A 27,681-nucleotide genomic window follows, 5' to 3' on the forward strand; every position below is an offset into this window, starting at 1 on the left:
CTAGGGCGTTGTCACGATAATAGGAAAAAATGACATTGCGTTATTTTATTTTTCTGCGATATGAAAACAATTTCACCAGATGACTTGAATAGCTCTAGGCTATTTGGAAAGAATAAATAATTCTAAAATGACTGGGATGATTTTGTAATGAAGTAAATCTGCATAGAAAGTAAAAAATTACAAGCATAGATAAATATAATAGAACAAAGATATAAATGACACTTTTTTTCAGGCAAATCTAACTGTATGGTACAAAGTCAGACATTGTATACCGGTAATCAAATGTAAAATAACACTGTATATAGTCTTCACTGTATAAATTTAAACATAATTAATTTAATTATCTTTGTTAAAGGTAGGCTACACTGTGTAGGAATTTCTCCCATATAGCGGTGAAATTGTATTTTGCATTCAAACGAATAGTGCTCTCTATAGGGCTGGACCCGAATATTCGTTCGGTGGGTTGGTATTCGATATGAAAATGTGACATTCGGTTTTTTTTTGCACACCTGGCATCCCCCTCCAAACGGTTCTCATTCGCGCTTGAATATGTTTTACACTATAAAATCTGGCAAAATATAATATTTAACATATAACTTCGTTCTAGCTACTTAATAAATATATTTGCTGCTTCTTGGACTACTAAAAGTGTTCCTGCAACGGGAGTATTCTCTGGCTAGAGCGCAGAACAGCGGAGTAGGCCCTATGGACAGAAGTGCATGCCGCTTTTATTTTGGGTTAAGCTGTGTTGCTTTGACATTGTGGATAATAGAATAATAGAAACAAAATCTATTATCCTTTTTACCCGTTATTATCAATCTAAATTAATCTACAGCAAGACTTTGAGATTTTACTGGGACCTCACGTCACAATTTCGTTTTTCTTTATTTAAATTTCGTTTTATATATTTAAGTTATTCGTTTTTTTATTACTATCGTTTTTATTTATTTAAATTTCGTTTTTATTTATTTAAATTTCGTTTTTTATTTATTTAAATTTCGTTTTTATTAAGTACAATTTCGTTTTTATTTATTTAAATTTCGTATTTATTTATTTAAATTTCCTTTTTATTAATTCAAATTTCGTTTTTATTTATTTAAATTTCGTTTTTATTTAAATCTACCGTAGGCTACGTTGTCAGTGAGAAGACTATACCTTATTAAAAATATTGCTTAAGTTAAAAGACCTGTGTGTGTGTGTGTTTGTTTTATATCACTAGTGCAGTGTCCATTCTCGGAGCATATAATCCCTGCTCGCATGAGGCGCGCCGCTTCTTTATTTAAATCTACCCTACTTTGTCAGTAATTTGTTAGTGAGAAAAATATTAGACTACCTTATTAAAATATTGGTTAAGTTAACAGACTTGTGTGTGTGTTTTATAGTGCAGTGTCCGTTCTCGGAGCATATAATCCGTGCTCGCGTGAGGCGCGCCCGCCGCTTCTTTATTTAAATCTACCCTACTTTGTCAGTTATTTGTTAGTGAAAAAAAATATTAGACTAACTTGTTAAAAATATTGCTTAAGTTAACAGACCTGTGTGTGTGTGTGTTTTGCAGTGTCCATTCTCGGAGCATAAGCTCTGCTCGCGTGAGGCCCGACGCTTCCCGCTCGCGCTGTTCTGTAGTTTATTAAAAGTTTCTTAATTCTGACCGCGTCTCGCCTGTCATCTATATTGCACCAAATACGACACTGCACTTCCTTGTGAAGTCGTTTGGATGAACGGTTCTCGAAATGATCAAAATGCAAGCGGACAGACAGACCGATTGGCTATATAGAGATTCCGAAGCTTGGAATAGCCTATTCGATGTTCATTTCTACCGAAGCTTCGAAGCTCAAAAAATAGTATTCGGACCAGCCACTGATACACATCTAGATTTTACATTGGTTCTTTCTTTTCCACATTCAAACATAAACAGGCCTCTTAAATTATAATACCCACTCTTAACTTAAATCATTTCTGAATACCAGATGGGAGACTTTTATTAAGTGCTCTATACATTATTTCCAATATTTTTATATATATATACAATATCTGTAAATTTTAAGGTATTATTTTGAATAAAGAGTTTATTAGTTGGTTCGCGATATCCTACTTTATTAATAAGTCTAATAGCTCTTTTTTGTAACTTAATTAATATACAACTATATTTGTTTTATTTGCATTTCCACATATTTCTGAACAATATGACAAGTAAGGCATTACTAAGGAGGAATAGCCTATATAATACTCAAACCCATTTTATTTATTAGATCTTTTGTTTTATACAATATTCCTACTGATTTTGCTACCTTACTTCTAATGTATTCAATATGCGGTTTCCAACTAAGTTTATTATCTACGATCACACCTAAAAATTTGTTTTCATAGACTCTTTCAATTTCAATTCCATTTAAATGTAACTTAGAGTCCTATTTCCATAAAATATCATAAATTTAGTTTTATTTTCATTTAAGGATAACTTATAGTCAAACCACTTCTTTAACACAATTAATTATTTTTCTACCAGTTGCAATAATTCATCCATATTTTTTTCCAGAACAAAAAATATTTGTCTCATCAGCGAACATTATAAATTTCAACATTGTAGATACTGTAAAGATGTCATTTAAATAGAGAATAAATAATTTTGGTCCCAAAACTGAACCTTGTGGAAGGCCGCATATTACTGTTTCTAATTCAGACTGTGTATTATTAATTTGTACATACTGAAATCTATTACTTAAACTCTTTAACCACTGATGTGTGACCCCTATTGTTCACATTTTTCAACAATAAAGCATGGTCAATAGTGTCAAACGCTTTTCACAAATCAATAAACACACCCACTGTATTGCGTTTTTGGTCAACTGCCGCTGCAACATGTTCAACAAGCTCCTAAATCCATATTGGTGCTCACTTAGTACATCGTATTTATTGAGAAAGGAGTCCAATCTGTTTATAAAAAAAATTTCAAGTATTTTTGAAAACTGAGTTAACAGTGATATAGCCGGTCTATAGTTATTTAGTGTTTGCTTATCTCCACTTTTATATACTGGTAACACCTTTGCTATTTTCATTTTATCAGGAAAAATTCCAGTTAAAAAAGATCTATTACAACTGTAGGTGAAAGGTTTAATAAAACAATGGATGACTTCTTTGATAAGAGCCATATCAATATTATTGCAATCAGTAGACTTTTTATTTTTTTAACTTACTTACTACTTCTAAAACATCACTATCACATACTCCTCCAAGAAACATTGTGTTAATATTATTAAATGTAGGACTAATATATTCCTTGTTTAACTTTGGTAACTCATTTGCCAAATTTGGACCAATATTAACAAAGTACTGGTTAAAGGCATCAACAATAGCCTCTTTGTTTTCTATTGTTGTGTTATTATGTTTGAGACACAATGGAAAATATCTGTCTTTATGATTTTTCATTATGTTATTAATAATCCTCCAAATACCCTTTATATCATGTCTGTATTTTTGCAATAACTGGTCATAGTAATCCTTTTTTTGCTTTCTTAGTACTGATGTGTAGCGACTACAAGAATGAACCAAACACAATTGAAGCTTTAGATGATTGTTAATACATAATCACACACAAGAGGCTTCACATTCCAGATTACCCCAGGCTCTGCAACCAAAAATACTTTTTATTGTTTAACTAAAGGAATTTTTTTAATTTGGCAAGAACAGATCTGTTCAGAAATGGTGAAACAAGAGCTTCTCTTCTCTTCGATAACAAGAGGTCACCTGACCAGGCTGCGACTAACAGACTAGTCTTTCTTGAGATGAACAAAACAGACTTCAGCAGGAACTATACATGACCTCAGACAGGAATGGCTTAAACCCCCTACACTTTATACACACACCCATAAGGACTTTTCTCCAATATCCTCATTGAAAGACTGGTACTATGATATATTCGATATGTTTTTATGTTTGCCCATGTTCCATTCAAGGCCGTAACCAGGGTTTGAAAATTAGTGAGGTCCGGGGTGTTGTGTAAAGAATTTTGCTATAATAATGGTTAGGCCATTGGACCCACATTTCCCCATGGACATTAAGCTGTGCCCCCTTTTTTTAATGGAATTTGGCATATATATATATATATATATATATATATATATATATATATATATATATATATATATATATATATATATATATATATATATATATACAGGGGTTAAATTTGGATTTAATTTTGTGTGTGGTAGTCTGTGGTAGTCGAATAAACCAAAATGGCACTTTCTGGAGAGTTTTGTGCAAAGAAATATAGAAAAAAGTAGGTCTAGCAAGTCTTATATTTCTGTAATTCACACAGATCAAACACAAATATGCTGACTGAATAGATTGCTAGTTGAGAAACACTGCTTTAATTAATGTTTTTATGATGACTTTGTGAAAGGTTAACTAAACAGCATGAGCCGTCTTCCAGCTGGCCAGTAAGTTATTTGGCAAATTTCATTCTGTAGGCTAACATACAGATCTGTATTATGCTATTGTTTTTGATAGTGTTATACAGTTCCTACAGATAATCCCGATGATCATTGCGTTTGTCTTACCGAATGTGGTAGCTTTATGCAATTACAGTTTGTCTATAAGCTTTTTTTTAAATTGTATTAATGCCGACAGTAAAATGTTGCCAGATATTGCTACGAAAAACAAGCAAAACAAAACAATAATAATAATCCGAAATAAGTTCAAATCTTGTATTTTGGAAATAAGATTAATATATCACTAAACCTAACATGCAACTTTCCACTTTAATAACTTCCTAAAGTGTCACATTAACTCAGAAAAACAGGTCCAGAAGACTACTGCCACCTTTCCATTAGGTGGATCTGGCAACACGGAGGCTGCACCCGTGTTCACAAAGCGCTCTCAAGCCCCGTTCACTGCGCCAGCTTCTCGCAGCATCGTGAATTGCAAACACTCATTTGAGGTGGTTTAAACGCGGCTAATTAATCATTCAGACAGCTTGACATTTTATTTTTGAATGTAAAAAAAAATGACCGAGGTCCGGACCTCGATGACCTCATAGCTGGCTAAGGCCATGGTTCCATTGGGGTTAGATGCACTGTTAAAAATTACCTGTAAATTTTACAGTAAAATACTGGCAGCAGGGTTGCCAGCCAGTTACTGTATTTTTTACAGTAGCGTCTGTAATTTAATTTACAGAATTTTACTGTATTCTCTGATTACAGTATTTTTTAAATTGTTGTATTTTTTACAGTAAGTTACATGATTCTCTGTATTTGCTATATCTATAGGAAATGTGTAAAATGCAGTATATACAATATATTTTCCTGATTTCCTGAAGTATATACAATATACTTTCTGAATATTAATGACTGGCAGCTGAATTTGAAATGTTAATTATTCATCAAATGCAAATTGTTTTTAAATACATTAAGTGTTGTATAATGCACAACTTAATTCCCCTATTACTTCACAAAACAAAAAATTATTCAACATCCTAATCTTGAAAAACAGGTCAACATTTGTTTAATTTATAACTTTAAAATATGCATGAAAAAAAGTAATAAAACAGTGTGTTTTGTATATTTTGATTTATTTTTTATTTACAAACTTGTATTTTTTTTAAATGGACATGCAATTAAATATTTTTTAATTACTTGAAACAAATTAGCCGTCATGGCCCTTCACACAAAGAAGAAATACGCAAACGACATACATTTAAAACAAGTTGACCAACATGATCATAATAAAATGGTTCTGAAAAACACAGACACGGATGAATTTTCACGACTTCATTACCAGACAAACCAAACAACAAGCCCCCAAGTGAGTCCAACAAACTTCTGATAAAAAATGGAGAATAATTCCGCTCCAGATGCTGTTCCATCACAGGATGCAAAGAGTGGCTAGAAATATTGAAAAGGACAATATATTAGATATATTACAAAACATAATGATATAGTCAGAGACAGATAGAGGGATGACAGATACAGTTAGAGACAGATAGAGAATATTAAAAGGTTACAATTAAAGAATAAATAGATCTTTGTGTGTGTGTGTGTGTGTGTGTGTGTGTGTGTGTGTGTGTGTGTGTGTGTGTGTGTGTGTTACTTACATTTCAGAAATTCCACTGATAACCCATCACTTTGCTGGGAAGAGTGGCAACATGTGGGTTCACTGCAACCTGTTTCTTCTGTACCATTTGCCCTGTCGTTTTAGATGGCAATTTTGCTCTGGACTTCTTTGTTCCTCTCTCCGGATTGATACATACATACAAAGCACCTAAAGGGCCAGGAAACAGACAATATGTAATTAAGACTCATTAACTCAACAGATAATATATCTAAAGGCAAGTTCTGATATTGAATACGTGTGTAAAATGCAGGTACTGAAGTTGTTAAGAATTAAATCATTACCTTTAAATGAACTCCAAGGTGCCTCCTCCTGATTGCATATGTAATATGCAGTGAACAGTATGGGAAGGCCAGAAAGGAAGCTGGGCTGAATGCTCTCCTCACACACAACTTGGCCTTCCAGTGTCCACTTGTCAAAGTGTCTCCTAAAACAATAGCACATGTGGCAAAAGTTATTTTTTACTATACCATTTTTATTTTTCAGCTTTTTACATTTAAACTATATTTTAGTATTCAGAGTGCAGGAACTCTTTCTTTTAAATAAAATGAACAAAGGCATTATACAAACAATAAGCTAATTACACACACAGAGTATGGGTATAGCTAATATACACTCACCGGCCACTTTATTAGGTACCCCATGCTAGTAACGGGTTGGACCCCCTTTTGCCTTCAGAACTGCCTCAATTCTTCGTGGCATAGATTCAACAAGGTGCTGGAAGCATTCCTCAGGGAGTTTGGTCCATATTGACATGATGGCATCACACAGTTGCCGCAGATTTGTCGGCTGCACATCCATGATGCGAATCTCCCGTTCCACCACATCCCAAAGATGCTCTATTGGGTTGAGATCTGGTGACTGTGGAGGCCATTTTAGTACAGTGAACTCATTGTCATGTTCAAGAAACCAATTTGAAATGATTAGAGCTTTGTGACATGGTGGAAGTAGCCATCAGAGGATGGGTACATGGTGGCCATAAAGGGATGGACATGGTCAGAAACAATGCTCAGGTAGGCCGTGGCATTTAAACGATGCCCAATTGGCACTAAGGGGCCTAAAGTGTGCCAGGAAAACATCCCCCACACCATTACACCACCACCACCAGCCTGCACAGTGGTAACAAGGCATGATGGTTCCATGTTCTCATTCTGTTTACGCCAAATTCTGACTCTAACATCTGAATGTCTCAACAGAAATCGAGACTCATCAGACCAGGCAACATTTTTCCAGTCTTCAACTGTTCAATTTTGGTGAGCTCTTGCAAATTGTAGCCTCTTTTTCCTATTTGTAGTGGAGATGAGTGGTACCCGGTGGAGTCTTCTGCTGTTGTAGCCCATCCGCCTCAAGGTTGTGCGTGTTGTGGCTTCACAAATGCTTTGCTGCATACCTCGGTTGTAACGAGTGGTTATTTCAGTCACTGTTGCCCTTCTATCAGCTCGAACCAGTCTGGCCATTCTCCTCTGACCTCTGGCATCAACAAGGCATTTCCGCCCACAGAACTGCCGCTCACTGGATGTTTTTTCTTTTTCGGACCATTCTCTGTAAACCCTAGAGATGGTTGTGCGTGAAAATCCCAGTAGATTAGCAGTTTCTGAAATACTCAGACCAGCCCTTCTGGCACCAACAATCATGCCACGTTCAAAGTCACTCAAATCAACTTTCTTCCCCATACTGATGCTTGGTTTGAACTGCAGGAGATTGTCTAGACCATGTCTACATGCCTAAATGCACTGAGTTGCCGCCATGTGATTGGCTGCTTAGAAATTAAGTGTTAACGAGCAGTTGGACAGGTGTACCTAATAAAGTGGCCGGTGAGTGTATATATATATATGTACTGAAATGTAAGGGATTTTTACACCGGCATATTAAACATGCGACAAAGCTGGTATTACAGCACCATTCAAAATGTAGGCTAACGTTATATAACACACATCCTTTGTGAGTCTGACGCAAGGTTTTAACAACGCCGTTTTAATTTCGGCACCCATTTTAACAGATGATTTGATTTTGATTTGATTTACACCATAAAATAATCACGACGAAGTGTGCTGATCAACACGAAGCTCGTGTGAATACCGACTGTTGTCATTAAAGCATGTAATTCTTAACATAGGAGCCCATAGATCCCGAGGAATGTGTGAAATACTACCGCGTCCGCACTGCCCCGCGGTCGGAGGATGTGTGATCCGGGGTTAAGTTACCAATATGAACCGCGAATATAACGTTACCTTCATAGTCTACGAGTAACCCAACATGAAAAATAAGAAACTGAAATAATAAGTCACTTACCACAGAGTTGAGAATCACTCCTCTTGCCGCCGCCGACACGACCGTTGAAGATCACAATGCCTCTGAAGATTTGAAATTTACAGCAATATTCTGTATTTTGAATCAAACCGCCGCGCGACCCCAGAATGCATTGCAGATTACAGCAATATGCTGTATTATTAGAAAACAGCCAGCTGCTGTAAAATAATGCTGTAATTTTTACAGCAATTCATTACAGTGTATGATCGTATTGTAGTTCTAAATGAACAGAGGTGCCTTTAGATGCATTTTTAATGTAGCTGTGTTTTCCTATAATGTTTATGTCGTTCTTCATACCTCTTGATCTGACCAAACCATATATATATATATGTGTGTGTACAAACCGTAAAATGTATGTTACTATGTTTTATCATCTCTGGAGTAAAATTTAACGCATTTTTACATCACTGTCATGAAACATGCAAAGTCGGTCTCGAGGGAACAAAGCAACACTTATCCGCACACTTTTCTCCCAGCTGATTGGTGCAGAGGCGTAGGGCTGTCAACGAATATTCTAAATTCGAATATATATTCGAATAGTTTTAAAAAACAGAAATTCGAAGGTGAAAAAATTAATATTCGAATCATGTGGAAAAACACGCGCGCGGTAGCAGAGGCGCGGCTGTCTGCTTTGCCAGTGGCAAAATTCTGAATCTTAAAATGTAACATCCAATGGCACGGGCGCCTCCAACGTGTGCGCCAATGAGCTAGCATTACATCAGACACGTCAGAGCCCGCCAATGGGGGCGTGGCCAGACGCCCTCGAAATAGCCATAGTAGCAGGCTAGCAGCAGTTTACCACAGCACAGCTCGCTCGGAGCGTTCAATGTCGGTTCTATATACTGTAAAACTTCAATTAATGTTAATAATATTTGTTTCAATCACCGAATGAAGCCTGCTATATTTAGGACAAGAGTCGCGACCTTACATTGCTTGCACAAAACTCTTGATCAGCACTCAACATTTGTTTATTGTTGTTCATTTAAACCGTTAGAGAGAGAGAGAGAGAGAGAGAGAGAGAGAGAGAGAGAGAGAGAGAGAGAGAGAGAGAGAGAGAGAGAGAGAGAGAGAGAGAGAGAGAGAGAGAGAGAGAGAGAGAGAGAGATGAGAGAGAGAGAGAGAGAGAGAGAGAGAGAGAGAGAGACTGCGAGTGAGAGAGAGAGAGACTGCGAGTGAGAGAGAGAGAGACTGCGAGTGAGAGAGAGAGAGACTGCGAGTGAGAGAGAGAGAGACTGCGAGTGAGAGAGAGAGAGACTGCGAGTGAGAGAGAGAGAGAGAGAGAGAGAGAGAGAGAGAGAGAGAGACTGCGAGTGAGAGAGAGAGAGAGAGAGAGACTGCGAGTGAGAGAGAGAGAGAGAGAGAGAGAGAGAGAGAGAGAGACTGCGAGTGCGAGCGAGAGTAAGGTCTGCGGTCTTGGCCATTAGTTGATTTACTTGGTTTTGTGTAAGTTAATACGTTGTCAAATATGTTTAAACTTAATTAAAGTACCTATACAAGTAGTTGTGTCTCTTTGTATTAATTTGTCCTGTTATTGACGTAATGCGCGTCATTGACAAAATGCGCAACCAGATATTCGAATAGTTCGAATATACGTGGTTTTTTTAGAGGGAATATTCGAACGTCATTTTTGAGCAATTTTGACAGCCCTACAGAGGCGTCGTGAACAGAAGTGTCTTTAAAGAAGACGCACCAAGCACCTCATCTCGCTCTTGCTCCTCTGCTTTTTCCTCCATCATGTGACGCGCTCATGACTCTCTCTCCCTCTCTCTCGCCCACTCTCTTGCCCTCGCTCTCTCCCTCGGAAAAAGGTCTCGGCAGAACAAGCCGGGTGGAGCCGACGATGGTTATGGTAGCCATGTAGACGCAGAGACAAATGACCCAAATCAAGATCAGGGTTAAAACAGATTTATTCAAGCCATCTAACTCGTCTCACTTTCCTTTCTTTTCCATTGTTTTATTTTCCGTTAAAAGTCTCGGTTCTAAGTTAAGTTTTGCTGCAAAGTTTCGTTTAAACGTTTCGACTGCAACGCGCTTCCAACTTCAAAGACTTTCATCCATCCGCCAATACACCACGTGACTGGCTGCCCAAGATCTAGCAGGCACGAGGAGACCGCCAGCCAAGCAACGGACCCGGGAAACCCCTTTACACCAACAAAAGGGAATCCCCAAAGCAAACCGAAGACAAGCAAGTAGCCTTCAGACTCTTAACTGAACTGGTGCATTAATATAAATTTGAATAACCTGCCTAAGAAACGATAGAAGGGTTAAATCGATGATTGGTGGTTCGTTCAGGTTGTGTCTAGGGATGTCCCGATCCGATCACGCGATCGGAAATCGGGGCCGATCACGTGGTTTCAGACTCGATTGGAATCGGACGTTACCTCCCGATCAGGACTCGAATATATGTAAATTAGGGGTGTAACGGTTTATTGAACCGTTTCGGTACGAGGCTTCCGGTTCGGTACGCATACAAACTGAACGATTCCTTGGACCATTTTTCCTACAGACAAAATCCGCGCTGGCGCGATCACCACAACGTTGCGCAACATCAAATGGAAAACGTAATGAAAGCGGAACGAAACTGCGCTACTCATTATATTGTGCTTCACGGACCGTTTATCAGTTCGGACCAGCAACATCTGTGCAGCGCGAGATCAAGCGACACTGTGCTAAGAGATCCAGTGAGAAAAAAATTTGAATTCGCCACTGAAGTAATAACATCGCTGCGAGATCTAGTGAGAAGCATTCACATTTCTCCGTTATTAACCGTAGATCTCTATTAGATCAAACAGCGCTGACGTGGGAACCAGGAGAAACCGTGCCGTGAATGAACATGGATTTAATGCTGCACTTCAAAACTCAAATATTATATAAATTTATATTTAAATGTTATTTTTAATGTGATGACCAAAACATTACTTGTTCATCCTTCAAAGATTACCCCCATTTATAAACCTAAAAGTTTCAAGATGTAGGAAAACTCAAACTTGATTAAAAAGTTTTTCTTTTAATAAATAGGAAATTTCTCTGGCATTTCTTTCTTTTTGCTGTATCGGACCGAACCGCAAATTTTGTGAACTGTTACACCCCTAATGTATGTATATATATATATTCTCATAATTTTTTTATACACTTTTAAAACATGTTTATTTTTTGTTTACATGCCTGCCGGGTATTTTAAGTTGAGGTGTTATTTGTTTTTATATTAGACTTTTTCTATTTTTACTGTTGCACTAAAGTCCAAAAGTGAAGATTTTATGTTATTTATTACTTGATTGTTCAAGCTACCTCACAGAAGTGCTCTGTTTGTTAACAGAGTTGTTGAATGTTAAAATAAGGTCAATTAAATAAAAAATAAGGAACATCCTGGATCTGTTTTTTCTCTCTTCTTTATTATTTTTTTATGTATTATATAAGTATAGGATCGGGACTCGGTATCGCTAGATACTCAAAATCAAATGACTCGGACTCGAGGGCAAAAAAACCTGATCGGGACATCCCTAGTTGTGTCTTTTAAGTGCATTATAGAAACTTGGGATCTCACCATCTGACTCCTAAAACCCATTCTTCCTCACTCTCTTTCTTTCTCCAACTCGTATGAATGTGTGTGTGTGTGTGTGTGTGTGTTAGATATTATTTTTATGTGTTAGTCATAGGCTTATAATCAATAAAGTATTGTTTGTATTTGAAAAGAGAAGCATTACTGGTGTTATGTGCTTACGAATTTATTGTCTTGAACTGCGATCTAAGCTACTATGCTTTTACCCTTGAATTATTTCTTAAATTAGCTGTTAGCTGGGAATTAGTCTTTCTTGGCCAGGAAGATATTATATTTCCTAGAATTAATAATTAGGGCCCAAGCCCTGAAAGGGCGAAGGCCCTATTGTTTTCCTTAGGATTATTTATTAGGGCCCAAGCCTTGAAAAGGCGAAGGCCCTATTGTTTTCCTAAGGATTATTATTATTATTAGGGCCCAAGCCCTAAAAGGGCGCAGAGCCCTATTGTTCTTCTAAGGATTATTAGGGCCCAAGCCCTGAAAGGGCGCAGAGCCCTATTGTTCTTCTTAGGATTATTTGCTATTCTTTATTATTATTATTTTTTAACATTTTGGGCACTTTTGGGGCCCTTAACGTGCTCGAAAACTCTTGAAACTTTGCACACGGGTCAGAACCCGCGGCCATCAGGGCCGGGCTGAAGCTGGTACCCGGGCGTGGCAGGGGGGCTCGACAGCGCCCCCTGGAATGGGGTTTGAACACTTGTCCATATATCAAACACGCTTGCATGTAATAATCTGAAACTCAGTACACTTATAGATGTCATCGGGCTGAACAACTTTCGCCCTCTAAGTTTTACGCCAGCCCAACAGGAAGTCGGCTATTTAGGGTTGTTTGGAAACGCATGCTCAGGAATTTGAAACACTTCTCCTAGCGATCATCGCCAAACTCGGTGTGCATGAAGTCAAGACATTGAGGATGAAAAATTGCCAGGGGATTTTTGATATCTCGAACGGTTTGGTCGTGGTGAGAAAACGAATTTATGGCGAATAATGGAAACAGGAAGTGTGTTATAACTTCTGCATACATTAACTGATCTTGATGAAACTTCAGCAGTGTATTCGCTGTAAGAGGCCGATCACATGGATGTGACTATTGTGAGTCAAAGTTATAGCGCCACCAACTGGCAGCAGGAAGTGTGTCACTTTCAAAATGCTTTGAAATCACCCTCTTATTTTTACCCAATTTGCTTCAAACTTAATCTGTATAATGTAAACACACGCCAGATGTAGACCTGTGAGAAGATTATTTAATATCTAAGAGAATGTTGCCATGGCAACGCATCAAACTTTAATATTCTTTTTTGATGCTTGAGACTCTTAGCATGCCTGAAATTGCTTGAAATTGCATGAAACTCGACAGACACATCTCATTTATTAGCCAGTAGACGTGCAAAGTTTCAGAAACGGGCGTGTTGAGGGCTCAGTAGCGCCACCTTTTGTCAAAAGTGGGGGGATTAATTTTATCTACAGTAATAAAAATCGGTATGTGTAGTGTTCTCCTCGAGCCAGACAACTTTCTAATTTACACTCAATAGCTCCAACCAACAGGAAGTCAGATATTTTGGTTTGAAAATTGTCATTTTATGTCTCTCTCTCTCTCTGAGCCTACGTCTCTGTGTGTGTGTGTCTGTGAGTGTGGGGACGGGGAGGGGAAGGGGAAGGGGAAGGGGGGATAGATTAACCATTTGACTGCTGTGTGGTTTGGCCTGCATTAAAAAAGAAAATAAATGTCCTACGCCTAGTATTTTTTAAATAAGTTGTATTAATAAGTAAAGGCATATAACCAGTTGAATTGTAGTGCATTGAAAATCGTTTTATATAATTAGTTTATTAATTAAATTAACTTGGTCCATAAACTTGGTCAGAAAATTTGGTCCATAAATCAAACATACTTGCATGTAATATTATGAAACTCGGTAGACATATAGATCTCATCGGGCCAAACAACTTTAAGCCAGCCCAACAGGAAGTGGGCTATTTTGGTCTTAATGTGGATGTTTTGCAAAACCAGGCTCTACATTTTTACCCACTCCTCTTAAGTGGTTTATTTTATTCCCACCAAACTTTTTCAACATGATGAAAATACATTAAAGCATAATTGTGAATATCTATTGAATATCTCTAATTGTTTTGCTATGGCGAGGGATTAAAGTCATGTAAAAAAAAAACACTAAAAGCCTCATATCTTCTAAAAATTTAATTACACACCATTTATTTCTAGATAAAATTATACAAATAACAGAACTAAACCCATTTTATTCTTGTTTTCAATTTAAGAATAATGTACAAGTTTAAAAACAGCCAGGATGCACTATTCAGTTAAAAAATAAATATATCAAATAATACATAGGGCTATACTGCCCTCTTGTGTTCAAAATCAGGTAGGCCTGTTGTATTTAAATATAGGTAGCTGCTATGTGACTCCGAGAATTTTTTCTCACCGGTTATTGACCGCTGGGGGCTTTAATATCGCTAAGTTAAAAGTGAAAGTAAAGTAAGGACATTTATAGTGGTGGCGCTCGCAGTGCGCTCGAATGAATTTCTATGGAAGTAGAAATGAAAAAACGTTTGCTCTGTTTTGCTCGTTCGTCGCCATGGACGCGCACCGTAATGAATGCCACTGCAGCCGCATACTTTTTAGTGTCACTTTAAAATTAGTGCAATATCGGGGGCCAATTGCTTAAATTGTGAGTTCAATAGTCTATTATTTTTCACGGAAAACACAACAACAAAAGAGTACAATGACAGATTCGCTTAAATAGGCGCATTTACATAAAATAGCCTATTCCGTCATCATCTTTTCAGTCAGCTCTTCACTCTCGTGATAAATGAAATTTGACTCCTGTTGCTGATATTTGCTGCAACTTTCGTTCTGCTCACAATTTAGTAAGCAAACACGCTTCAAATGTGTTTTTTATTTTATTTTTGTGTATATATATGTGTGTGTATATATATATATATATATATATATATATATATATGCGTGGCAGGGGGGCTCGACAGCGCCCCCCTGGAACGGGGTCCGAAAACTTGGTCCATAAATCAAACACGCTTGCATGTAATAATATGAAACTCGGTACACATATAGATCTCATCGGTTCATATATACTTCATGCTCTTACTTTTTACCCCAGCCCAACAGGAAGTCGGCTATTTAGGGTTGTTTGTAAAACGCATGCAATGGAATTTAAAGTACTTCTCCTAGAGAATTCAAAGAAATGCCACGAAACTCGGTCAGCATGAAGTCAAGACATTGAGGATGAAAAATTGCCAGGGGATTCTTGATATCTCGAACGGTTTGGCCGTGGCGAGGAAACGAATTTATGGCGAGAAACGTGAAACAGGAAGTGTGTTATAACTTCTGCATACATTAACTGATCTTAATGAAACTTCAGCAGTGTGTTCGCTGTAATAGGCCGATCACATGGATGTGACTATTGTGAGTCAAAGTTATAGCGCCACCAACTGGCAGCAGGAAGTGTGTCACTTTCAAAATGCTTTGAAATCACCCTCTTATTTTAACCCGATTTGCTTCAAACTTCATCTGTATAATGTAAATACACGGCAGATGTAGACCTGTGAAAGGATTATTGATATCTTTGATACTGTTGCCGTGGCAACGCATCAACCTTTAAAATTCTTTTAGGATGCTTTTGAGACTCTTAGCATGCCTGAAATTGCATGAAACTCGACAGACAGATCACATTTATTAGCCAGTAGACATGTGCAAAGTTTCAGAAACGGGCGTGGTGCAGGGGCTCAGTAGCGCCACCTTTTGACAAAAGTGGGGGTGTTAGTTTATAGTTTTACCTACAATCATAAAACTCGGTACGCATATTGTTCAGATCAAGCCGGACAACTTTCTAATTAACTGTCATTAGCTCAGACCAAGAGGAAGTCAGATATTTTATTTTGAATGTGGATGTTTCTGAGAATTTTCTCTCCCTCTCTCTTCGTCTCTGTGTGTGAGGGATTTGTCTATTGCTTTTAATGGAGTTCAAGGTTTCAGGGGCTTTTGGGGCTCTTAACGTGCTCAAAAACTCTTGAAACTTTGCACACAGGTCAGAACCCACGGCCATCAGGGCCGGGCTGAAGCTGGTACCCGGGCGTGGCAGGGGGGCTCAACAGCGCCCCCTTGAACGGGGTCCAACAATTTGGTCCATATATCCAACACGCTTGCATGAATTAATATGAAACTCAGTACACATATAGATCTCATCGGGCCGAACATCTTTCACCCGGTCAAGTTTTAGGCCAGCCCAACAGGAAATCGGCTATTATGGGTTGTTTGGAAAACGCTTGCTGTGGAATTTGAAGTACTACTCCTAGGCAATTCATTCAATCATTGCCAAACTCGGTGTGCATGAAGTCAAGACATTGAGGATGCTAAATTGCGGACTGATTTTTGATATCTCGAACGGTTTGGCCGCGGAGAGGAAATTAATTTTCATGACTAAAAAAGGACATATAAAGTGTGTTATAACTTAGTTAGTTTAACCTACAGTTACAAAACTCAGCGTGTATATTCTTCTCCTCAAGCCGAACAACTTTCTAATTTAAAGTAATTAGCTCCGACCCTCAGAAAGTCAGATATTGTGGTTTGAATATGGTCATTTTCTCTCTCTCTCTCTCTCTCTCTCTCTGAGCCAATATGGCAAGCCGCTTTAACATTTAATCATTTTAACCTACTAGTCTCTATTTTCATGCTACTAGTACTTATTTTTTAGATACTAGTATCTATTCCATTAAGTACTAGTACTTATTCATTTGCGACTAGTGCTTATTCTTTAGTACTAGTGCCTATTCTTTAGATACTAGTGCTTATTCTTTAGATATTCTTTTGAATACGTATTAGTAGCTAATGAATAAGTACTGGTATCTATTTAATAGGTATCTAAAAGGTCATTTTCTCTTTCTCTCTCTCTGAGCCAATATGGCAAGCCGTTTTAACATTTAATCATTTTAACCTACACAGTAAAACTAACAGTGTTAAACAATCAGTGTTACACTACATTTACTCTTAAGGAGTTGATTTAACAACAAATAGTGAAAGATACCCCCTAGTGTTGGTGAAAATTATCAGAGTTAAATTGTCTCGGTAACTTTACTCTGTTAAGCTCCGCCCCTCAATCTCACCAGATCAGACTTGAATTTCCTCGTGGTCGTCGCCATTTTCTTCTACATCGCACCGAATGGTAAGCTCTTTTAAGTAACACGTTAAAACTATTTTATGTGAATAAATGTGTAATATTACTGTATATGTTGTAGTTTGATGAACTTTGTGTAATGTGATCCGTTCAAACTCCGAATGGAACAACTTCGCGGTGAGTTCATCTGATGGAGAAATATTTTTTCGTCACAATGTGTTAATAAATGTAGAATGATGTAAATTATCTTATATAATTTGTATTTCTGTTGGTTACAGTTGGTATTGTTATATACAGATTATTTGTATATTGTTATTTTTAAACGATGAATTATCTGCAATGTATTAGCCGCCCGTCGAAATGGCCATGTTTAAATTCAAAGAAGACCTAACGTTAGTTTAAAATACTGGTGACTATACAAACTGTTGCACCAGAATGTATTTACTTATTTATTTGTTATAGGCACAAAACGCGTTTCCACTGTCATTTGTGTAAAACTGTGTTTCTTATTACAGAGCATGTTGGTTAAGGTGAAACTTGGGGATGGCCAAAAATTTGTTAAAATATCCGAGCTGAGCCTGAAGGAATTTTTGTCTGCTGGTAAGAAAAATATATACTTTTATAGCGATAAATCGTTTAAATATCATGTTCTTGATTCAAATATGCGTTTTTTATGCTGCTGACTCTGAGCAGCTGTGTGAAACGCATTCAGTCTTTTCAAACACGCATCCATCGAATCCTTGTTTCTGTGTTGTAAATATTAAAATTAAAATTAATCACTGAAGTACTGGGATAAACGTTTAATGTCTTGATATAAACACTGGTATAAAAATCGAGCAAATCACCTTCTTTACACTTCAAATTAAGTTTGTACCAATTACATCGTTATGCCACAAGGTGGCACCAAGAGACTGGAAAAATGTATTTGTTCTTGAATCATTCATTCCAATGATTAATTCAAAAGGCTGATTCATCAGCAATGAAACATTTGATTTTATTAAATAATTCATTCTAATAAAGAAAAGATAGAAAATAAATATTTGCGTGCAGTAAAGTGGTTAGAAAAAATGGCCGATCACGTGAAAATTGGCCAATTCCAGTCACCGGCCGATCAATCGGTGCATCTCTAATTGGTTGGTATTTGGTAATTGTATTTTATAATACTGTCACATCTTACATTTGCTCTGATGTTCAGAGTTACCAACAAGTAACTGATCAACCTTGTAATGTATACCCTTTCTCATTAATTGGCATACATTTTATTTCCAGCTTTTTTAAAGTTTGGTGTCCCAACTGTACCCGAGAATGTGAAGGTTGTTGATGAATCGGGGACTGAGGTGGATGAGGATGTTTTTGAGGATATAGTTAAAGATCCCTCAGTTGGTGTTCTCACCATAAAACATGGTGCAGGTTTGTATATTTTTTTATTTACTTTCTATCAATTTTCTCAGTGCTTGCTTATTAGTATCATGAAGACTTTTACCACCCTATATTCAACTAGACTTGGAATCTGCCTCTCCACAAGCCTCTCCTGTGCAGTTAAATGTGTCCCTGTCTTCATCAATTGACTCCACTGACTCACAGGATACAGTAATTATTGAAGAAAGCTCTTCAAGTAAAAGAATGAGACTAGATGATGAAGCTAAAAAGGTGGGCATCGAAGTTGTAAAATTCATCAATCTGAAATAATAGCCTTTTTTTTATTATTATTACATATTTTGTTTCAGGTAATGTTTTGTACTTTAACATGCCATATTTATGCCTTTTTTATTAAGTTGGTGGAATCCATTCTTGTCCATAAACCTGGTGGGGAGCATATAATAAATGAATACAACCGATTTAAGACTTTGGGAGATGAAACGAGGAGGAAAATGGTGAACATCCTGGCAGCTGACATGACAGAAAAGAATGGGTAATCTGCATATCTTTAACTGGTGTATATAAGATCTCTCAATGTAGTTCCATAAAAGTTTTTTTAACCTGTGCTAAAGATAGGTGATTTTATTTATATATTTATTTATTATTATTATACAGTACATCACCACCAAGGCAGGTTAAAGAAAAATATGCCAGAGGAATTGTGTCTTTGTTCCCTTACCTCCGTGACCCCTTGTCCAAAAAAGGCTACGTAAGTATCACACCATTTTGTTATTTTTATTTTGTGTTCACATGTCTTAAATGCTGATGATCACACACAATACAGGTGATGTATTTTGCTCTTGAATTAAGACTTTTTTTCTCTTTATGTATTTTTGTCTTTCTAAGGAGCATTACTATGATGGTGAGAGTGGCACTGGGTACTTGGCATGGAGAATCAAAACTATACAAAGAGGCCTGGCTAAAGAACGAAGAGCATCATTTGATGGTACAGAATGAAATTCAGAAATCACCTTTTTTACTTTTTTTTCATAGCTCATTGTGCCATCTATCACAGTTTTGAAGTTTTGTTGCTATTGAGTTGCCTTAACTGACATTTTAATTTGTATAAAGATGAGCCTCTTTTACCTTTTTTTTATTTTTTAGTATGAACTCTATATAGTTATCATCTTTATGCAGTGTTGAAGGTTCTAAAATGCTTTATTCATCAGGACAAGGATTGTCTGTTGAGGGGATGTCTGGTGGACCAACTGTAAGACGGGAGTCAGAGTTTACTCCGGAGACTGTCTTGAGTGAGGATGAATGCAAGGAAGCAATTGCATTCATGAACCATTCTGCTGATGAGGACGCAGTCAAGAAGAAGATGAAATTGACATTTGACTATCGCCGCAACATGGTTCTGGACCCTATGCAGTCAAGTGATATTTTGACAGTCTTTCCACGTTTCAAAGACGTTAAAGGCTTGGTAAGTAAAGTCTTTATAATCCAAGATTTAAGGATTTTTAGAAATGCATGGCTGTTTTCTAAAAATTAGTATGTTCAGGGTTTACATCTAATAATGATTCCCCTTCTTAGATTGAGCAAGACTTTGTTCTGATGTTTGGAGAAGGAGTGTCAGGCAAGCTACTGGAGAAGTGGACGACTGCATTCAAGAAAAAAGTGATTCAGCAGTGCAAAAAGCTTCCAACCACCAGTGATGTTGGAGAACTCCTGCTAGCAGCTGAATCTCCATCTGATGACTCAGAAGAAGGTGTTAATTTTGGTAAGATATTTAAGATTAATTTAATACTTAGGTCATTTTAGTAATATTCATTTAAAACACTGCCTGGCCAAAAAAAGGTCGCTGTTGGGATTTAGATAGTCAAATGCTTAAGAGTATGATTGGATCATCATTGCAGTGATTATTTTTGTATCATGTTATATGTTTGGGGACAGTTATTTAAACCATAATTGATGGAGTGTGTAGCTTTTCATTCCTAAACAATTATGAAGGCACATCATGGCCATAATCCAGGATTGACAATGTGAAGATTCATCAGGCTCAAATTGTGAAAGAATAGTTTGGAAGTTAGATTAGAATAGTTAGCCATGATATGTCTTCCTACATGGTTGTTTAAGAAATGAAAAGCTACACACTCCAATTATGGTTTAAAAGAACTGTTCCCAAACACATAACATGATAGAAACATAATCACTGCAATGATGATCCAATCATAGACTTTTTAAATCCAAACAGCGACCTTTTTTTTTGGCCTGGCAGTACATTTTATTTATTTAGTTCCCATAAATGTTTTTAATATTTATTCTTTAGTGTCAATTTTCATTATTGATGAGGTTTTGCTAACATAATTAATTCTAAACAGTTTGGGACACTGACCTCTCTTTTATACTACTGCTGTTGCATCTGATCCCACCTTCTGCCCAAGGCCGAAAGAGACCAGGAAAGGTGTCTGCTTCTCAAGCAGAGAAACATCTTGTTGTCTTCAAGAAGGTTTGTTTTTTGTTGTTGTTGTTTTTTTTCATCATAGTTTCTTTTATTTAACACATCAGTGATGGTTCTCTTCAATTTGCTTGGTCTTCTCAGAGTGGAACAAACATTGAGGAGCATCTTCGAAACATCACTGCTAGTGCTCAGCCCTATCTCCTGGCTGTGGGACCTCAGAAGAAATCAGTTCACCAGTACTTCATCATCCTCGATCAGCATGCCATTCCATGCAATTCAACCTCTTCTCTTGGTGCCTTTGACGAACTGTTTAAGGCACACTTTGTTTTTGGTACCTCCTACAACACTATGCTACACAACATGTACACTTTCATTCAGACCACTGTGTACAACATAGATGTTGGGAAAGTGAAAGAGAGTCCTTGTGTTGCTGAGGTCAGAGCAAGGCTGCTTAGCTAGGTCCCTTACGTTTTTCCTGCCCCCATGAAGTGTTTTGTTTGTCAAGCTGATTCAAATGGTTCAAAAATGCTTCTTAGGCACCTCAGATTAGTTCATGGTTTTGTTCCTGGGAAGAATCTTCGCCTTAAATGCATAGAAGCAGGTTGTGGTTCTGTGTTCGGTACTTTTTCAGGTTTTAGGAAACATCTGCACACAAAACATGCTGAGCAAAGTGACGGTGAGCATAATTTTGACACCACTGATAGCCATGAGACTGCCAAGGCAGATGGACCAAGTAATTCTGAAGTATTTGATCAGATTGGCAGTGCCGGAGAGGTGGCTACAACATCTGTATTGTTAACGTCAAATAAGAGCACTTTCAATATGTGTGCGTCTGCTGTTGCACAACTAAAAGTTGCTGGATTAAGTCAATCTGCTATAAATGGTTTTGTTTCATCTATGGAGGAAATGGTTTCTGAGATTCATAGTCAGGCCCAGGATGCAGCCTTGCTCTGCCTGCCTTCACAGGACACTGCTACTAAAAGAAAGCTAGAACATTCATTTCAAAACTTGGAAAATCCATTTACTTTGCTAAATTCTGAAGCCAAGCGAAAGAGACTCTTTATGGAAAAGTGGGGAATTATTGAACCAAGCGAAATCGTGCTTGGCACAAGATTTGACAGCAGGAGAAATAAAACCACAGGAACATTTGATCAGGTTGTTGTAACTGATAAATTTGCTTATATTCCCATTTTCGAAACATTGAAGGCAATTTTACAAAATCCGCAACTTACTGATTTGTTTAAACCCAGGCATGTTCCAAAAGAAGGCATTTATGTTGACTTAAGTGATGCAGCATATTTTAAAAGTAATCCTTTATTTTATGCAGAAAAGGATGCCTTACAAATTCAGCTATTTTATGATGATTTTGAGACCGCTAATCCTTTGGGATCCAAAAGGGGCATACACAAATTAGGTGCTATCTATTTTACATTAAGAAATTTCCCCCCAGTTTTTAACTCCTCATTGGTGAATATTCATTTATGTGCCCTCTTTCATGCACACAGGATATTAGGCGCTATGGTTTTAATTCTATACTTGAGCCTCTAGTTAATGATTTGAAAGTACTTGAGATTGAGGGGGTTAAGAATCCAGTAACTGGAAGTTGTATCAGGGGTACTATTGTTCAAGTCACTGGAGATAATCTGGGCTTGCACGGCTTGTTTGGGTTTCTCGAGTCATTTGGGGCTCGATATTGCTGTCGTTTCTGTCTTCTTGAGAAAGATCGCTTTCAGTCTGTGTTCTGTGAAGATAATCCTGAGGTTGTACTAAGAACATCTGAGATGCATGCTCTGCACTGTGAAACTTTACAAACTAATTCTACACTACCCCATGTTTATGGTGTCAAACGGACATGTTTGTTAAATTCACTCAAGTATTTCAACACAGCCAACAATTTCGCAGTGGATATAATGCACGACATTCTAGAAGGAGTTGCTCAGCTAGAAGTAAAACTTGTTCTGCAGTACATTCAGTGTAATTTTCTGAGCGCTGATGATATTGCTGGTAGAGTACATGCTTTTGACTATGGTTACAATCAGCAGAGGAACCGTCCTCCAGTGGTCAAATTGTTTGATGGAAGCAACAATTTGGGTTTAAATGCAATACAATCTTGGTGCTTGTTGCGCAATATGCCCCTATTATTTGGTGATTTAGTCCAAAGAGATGATCAACACTGGCATCTTTTGCTTTTACTTTTGCAGATAGTCAACATTGTATTTTCACCAGTCCTAACAGAAGGCATGACCATTTATCTTAAATTTTTAATAATTGAACATCACCAGCTATTCAAAAAATTATTTCCTGAAAGAAATCTTTTGCCAAAGCATCATATAATGATACATTACCCACAGTGTATAAGAAAAATTGGACCAATTCTTCACACGTGGTGTATGCGTTATGAAGCTAAACACAAATTTTTTAAAACGCAATTAAAAAGTTTCAAAAACATCACCAAAACACTAGCCAAAAAGCACCAATTTTGTATTGCGACGTACTGGGAGTCTTTTAGCCAGTACAGATTGTCTCTTGGCCCAGGAAAAATGTTAGAACTCTCTGAACTTAAATGTGGCCAAGAGATCGCTTCCAAACTAGGAGTGGTAATGTCAGAAGCTGTCTATTCTGTAAAGTGGATCAAACACCACGGCACTGAGTATCGCCCGGACTTTATTATCTGTACAGAAGTAGCATGTGAGATGCCAGTGTTTTGTAAGATCAAGACCATTGCTGTGAAAGACGAAAATGTGTTGTTGTGTGGAACACTGATGGAAACTATATGTTTTGATGACCATTACCATGCATTTACAGTCAGACTGCATCCAGACAGAGTTTTTAAGGTAGTGAATGTTAATGAGCTGTGTTCTTTCAAACCATTTGATCTTCAGATGAAATATGGTACAACAGATTCTGCACTGCATGTAGTGCCGTATTGCCATTTAATGCAGATGTGATGTATTTTTGTTAATGTATGAGTGTTTCCTGAGCCTGAATGTTGTTTTAATAAATGTTTTAAATGTGACATTGTTGAAGTTGTTTTCTTTGTTTTTGAAAACTTGTTTTAAGAGTTAATTTGACATTGTAGAAGATTAATTGTTTTACTACTTACACCACAAAGAGAAATACTGACACTTACTCACCTGTTGCACCACAAATGGGTTTTAAGATTTTTACTCTGAGCGAGAATTTTTCACTATTAAAAATTTAGATAAACTCTACATTAGTGAAATATTAACACCAATAAGAGTTAATTTCCGATTTGTGTTAAACTGTGGTAACACCAAACAGAGTTAATTTCCCCCTAGTGTTAAACTGTGGTAACACCAAACAGAGTTAATTTCCCCCTAGTGTTAAACTGTGGTAACACTGTTCAGTGTAGAGCAGTGTTGAATTTTTACTCATAATAGAGTTAATTTTACTCTGAAAATTTAACACCATGACTAGAGTCAATTTATCACCAAATCTGAGTGGGACCAAATACACTCGGACCAAGTGTTAAATTTAACTCTTATAGAGCTAATTTAACACTGCAAAATTTACTGTGTACTAGTCTCTATTTTCATGCTACTAGTACTTATTTTTTAGATACTAATATCTATTCCATTAAGTACTAGTACTTATTCATTAGCGACTAGTGCTTATTCTGTTTAGAATATTCAAAGTGCTTATTCAATTTTTATGCTTATTTATATTTTCAGAGCAGAAAATCCGATTTTTCTGCTTATTCAATATTGCATCTAAAAATGTAAGTGACTTGACGTGTGTGTGTGTGTGTGTGTGTGTGTGTGTGTGAGAGAGAGATGTGTCTGTTACAGTGACAAGAGTTTAACCCTTTAAGGCCTTGTCTTTTTGGATATATATTTTTTTTATTTAAAAAAATGTGCATACAACCCATATATTTTAAATGTATTGTTTGCTTTAAATTAAATTAAGATTGTATGTTTGGTAATTGAACCTAAATAAATTTTAAATTAATGTGCTATATTTCAGATCAATATATTTGTTTTCCTTCATTTTAATCAACACTAACTTTATTCTCATCTGAATTATAAAGAATTTATTTCTGTATAAAATAAAAAATCCCGAATAATCCAGACCAACCAGAGCGCACTATTTCTACAACATCATCAGTGCTGAAGCGAAACTACCAGAGCCGTTCGGCAGATAGCAAGCAGATATTTTGTGTCACGTCGTGCACAATAACCCTAAAGGCACCAGGGTGGCGGTGCCACCGGCTTTATATATATATATATATATATATATATATATATATATATATATATATATATATATAAATATAGCTGCGAGCAGCGATGAAGGGCCCAAGCCGGCGGCACCGCCACCCTGGTGCCTTTAGGTAACTAAAGGCACCGGGGTTGCGGTGCCACCGGCTTGGGCCCGTAATCGCTGCTCGCAGCTATATTTATTATTATTATTATTATTATTTTACTACCTTTTGGGCACTTTTGGGGGCCTTAACGTGCTCGAAAACTCTTGAAACTTTGCACACATCTCAGAACCCGCGGCCATCAGGGCCGGGCTGAAGCTGGTACCCGGGCGTGGCAGGGGGGCTCGACAGCGCCCCCTGGAACGGGGTTTGAACACTTGGTCCATAAATCAAACACGCTTGCATGTAATAATATGAAACTCAGTACACATATAGATCTCATCGGTTCATATATACTTCATGCTCTTACTTTTTACCCCAGCCCAACAGGAAGTCGGCTATTAAGGGTTGTTTGGAAAACACATGCAATGGAATGTGAAATACTCCTCCTAGAGAATTCAAACACACGGCACGAAACTCGGTCAGCATGAAGTCAAGACACTGAGGATGAAAAATTGCCAGGGGATTTTTGATATCTCGAACGGTTTGGCCGTGGCGAGTAAACGAAATTATGGCGAGAAACGTGAAACAGGAAGTGTGTTATAACTACTGCATACATTAACTAATCTTGATGAAACTTCAGCAGTGTGTTCGTTGTAAGAGCCCGATCACATGGATGTGACTATTGTGAGTCAAAGTTATAGCGCCACCAACTGGCAGCAGGAAGTGTGTCACTTTCAAAATGCTTTTAAATCACCCTCTTATTTTTACCCGATTTGCTTCAAACTTCATGTGCATAATGTAGACACACGCCAGATGTAGACCTGTGAAAGGATTATTGATATCTTAGATACTGTTGCCATGGCAATGCATCAAACATTAATATTCCTTTTTTTAAGCTTTTTCATGCTTTTTTATGCTTTCGGGCACTTTTGGGGTTCTTAACGTGCTCGAAAACTCTTGAAACTTTGCACACGGGACAAAACCCGCGGCCATCAGGGCCAGGCTGAAGCTGGTACCCGGGCGTGGCAGGGGGGCTCGACAGCGCCCCCTTGAACGGGTCAGACAATTTGGTCCATATATCCAACACGCTTTACCCTATTTGCTTCAAACTTGATGTGTATAATGTAGACACAAGCCAGATGTAGACCTGTGAAAGGATTGTTGATATCTTAGATGCTGTTGCCATAAACTCGGTGTGCATGAAGTCAAGACATTGAGGATGAAAAATTGCCAGGGGATTTTTGATATCTCGAACGGTTTGGTCGTGGCGAGGAAACGAATTTATGGCGAATAATGGAAACAGGAAGTGTGTTATAACTTCAGCATACAGTAACTGATCTTGATGAAACTTTAGCAGTGTGTTCGCTGTAAGAGGCCGATCACATGGATGTGACTATTGAGAGTCAAAGTTATAGCGCCACCAACTGGCAGCAGGAAGTGTGTCACTTTCAAAATGCTTTGAAAGCACCCTCTTGTTTTTACTCGATTTGCTTCAAACTTCACTACTATAATGTAAACACACGTCAAATGTAGACCTGTGAATGGATTCTTGATGTCTTAGATACTGTTGTCATGGCAACGCATCAAACTTTAATATTCTTTTTGGATGCTTTTGAGACTCTTAGCATGCCTGAAATTGCTTAAAATTGCATGAAACTCGACAGACAGATCACATTTATTAGCCAGTAGACATGTGCAAAGTTTCAGAAACGGGCGTGGTGCAGGGGCTCAGTAGCGCCACCTTTTGACAAAAGTGGGGGGGGGGGGTTAGTTTTATAGTTTTACCTACAATCATAAAACTCGGTACGCATATTGTTCAGATCAAGCCGGACAACTTTCTAATTAACTGTCATTAGCTCAGACCAAGAGGAAGTTGAATATGGTGGTTTGAATATGGTCATTTTCTCTCTCTCTCTCTCTCTCTGAGCCAATATGGCAAGCCGTTTTAACATTTAATCATTTTAACCTTCTAGTCTCTATTTTCATGCTTCTAGTACTTATTTTTTAGAAACTAGTATCTATTCCATTAAGTACTAGTACTTATTCATTAGCGACTAGTGCTTATTCTTTAGTACTATTGCCTATTCTTTAGATACTAGTGCTTATTCTTTAGATATTCTTTTGAATGCTTATTAGTAGCTAATGAATAAGTACTGGTATCTATTTAATAGGTACTAGTATCTAATGACTTAGTACTAGTATTTATTGAATAAATACTAGTATCTATTAATAGGTACTAGTATCTAAAAGGTCATTTTCTCTCTCTCTCTCTCTGAGCCAATATGGCAAGCCGTTTTAACATTTAATCATTTTAACCTACTAGTCTCTATTTTCATGCTACTAGTACTTATTTTTTTAGATACTAGTATCTATTCCATTAAGTACTAGTACTTATTCATTAGCGACTAGTGCTTAT

General features: G+C 37.3%; 4 protein-coding genes across 4 annotated transcripts in view; 3 read left to right on the plus strand and 1 right to left on the minus strand.

Moving 5' to 3' along the window:
• Positions 1–27,681, minus strand: part of LOC130097323 (gastrula zinc finger protein XlCGF7.1-like) — a 362,909-nt gene that overhangs the window by 62,690 nt on the left and 272,538 nt on the right. The gene's annotated exons all lie outside the window — the stretch shown is intronic.
• Positions 1–27,681, plus strand: part of LOC130097297 (uncharacterized) — a 298,549-nt gene that overhangs the window by 54,160 nt on the left and 216,708 nt on the right. The window lies entirely within an intron of this gene.
• LOC130097315 (uncharacterized) lies at positions 16,978–20,303 on the plus strand. The gene is made up of 9 exons (XM_056264114.1): positions 16,978–17,298; positions 17,637–17,721; positions 18,391–18,531; positions 18,623–18,771; positions 18,897–19,033; positions 19,156–19,249; positions 19,387–19,486; positions 19,710–19,963; positions 20,074–20,303. Exons 2-9 carry the CDS (start codon positions 17,640–17,642, stop codon positions 20,299–20,301), a joined length of 1,185 nt encoding a protein of 394 aa, XP_056120089.1. The 5' UTR covers positions 16,978–17,298; positions 17,637–17,639; the 3' UTR covers positions 20,302–20,303.
• Positions 20,861–23,957, plus strand: LOC130097313 (uncharacterized). Its single transcript, XM_056264111.1, has 2 exons — positions 20,861–20,989; positions 21,083–23,957. The coding sequence occupies exon 2, from the start codon at positions 22,423–22,425 to the stop codon at positions 23,887–23,889; it is 1,467 nt and encodes a 488-aa protein (XP_056120086.1). The 5' UTR covers positions 20,861–20,989; positions 21,083–22,422; the 3' UTR covers positions 23,890–23,957.

Source organism: Rhinichthys klamathensis, unplaced genomic scaffold (assembly GCF_029890125.1).
Source record: "Rhinichthys klamathensis goyatoka isolate OS25496 unplaced genomic scaffold, OSU_Roscu_1.1 h1tg000216l_1, whole genome shotgun sequence".
In the NCBI taxonomy this organism is placed as follows: Eukaryota; Metazoa; Chordata; class Actinopteri; order Cypriniformes; family Leuciscidae; genus Rhinichthys; species Rhinichthys klamathensis.

Bases quoted from the DNA above. Each gene is read 5' to 3' on its own strand.
- LOC130097313 (XM_056264111.1), top strand. From the start codon at position 22,423: ATGTGCCCTCTTTCATGCACACAGGATATTAGGCGCTATGGTTTTAAT.
- LOC130097315 (XM_056264114.1), top strand. From the start codon at position 17,640: ATGTTGGTTAAGGTGAAACTTGGGGATGGCCAAAAATTTGTTAAAATA. The intron at 18,772-18,896 runs GTGGGCATCGAA...TTTTTTATTAAG, and splicing joins TAGATGATGAAGCTAAAAAG to TTGGTGGAATCCATTCTTGT. The intron at 19,487-19,709 runs GTACAGAATGAA...TTTATTCATCAG, and splicing joins ACGAAGAGCATCATTTGATG to GACAAGGATTGTCTGTTGAG.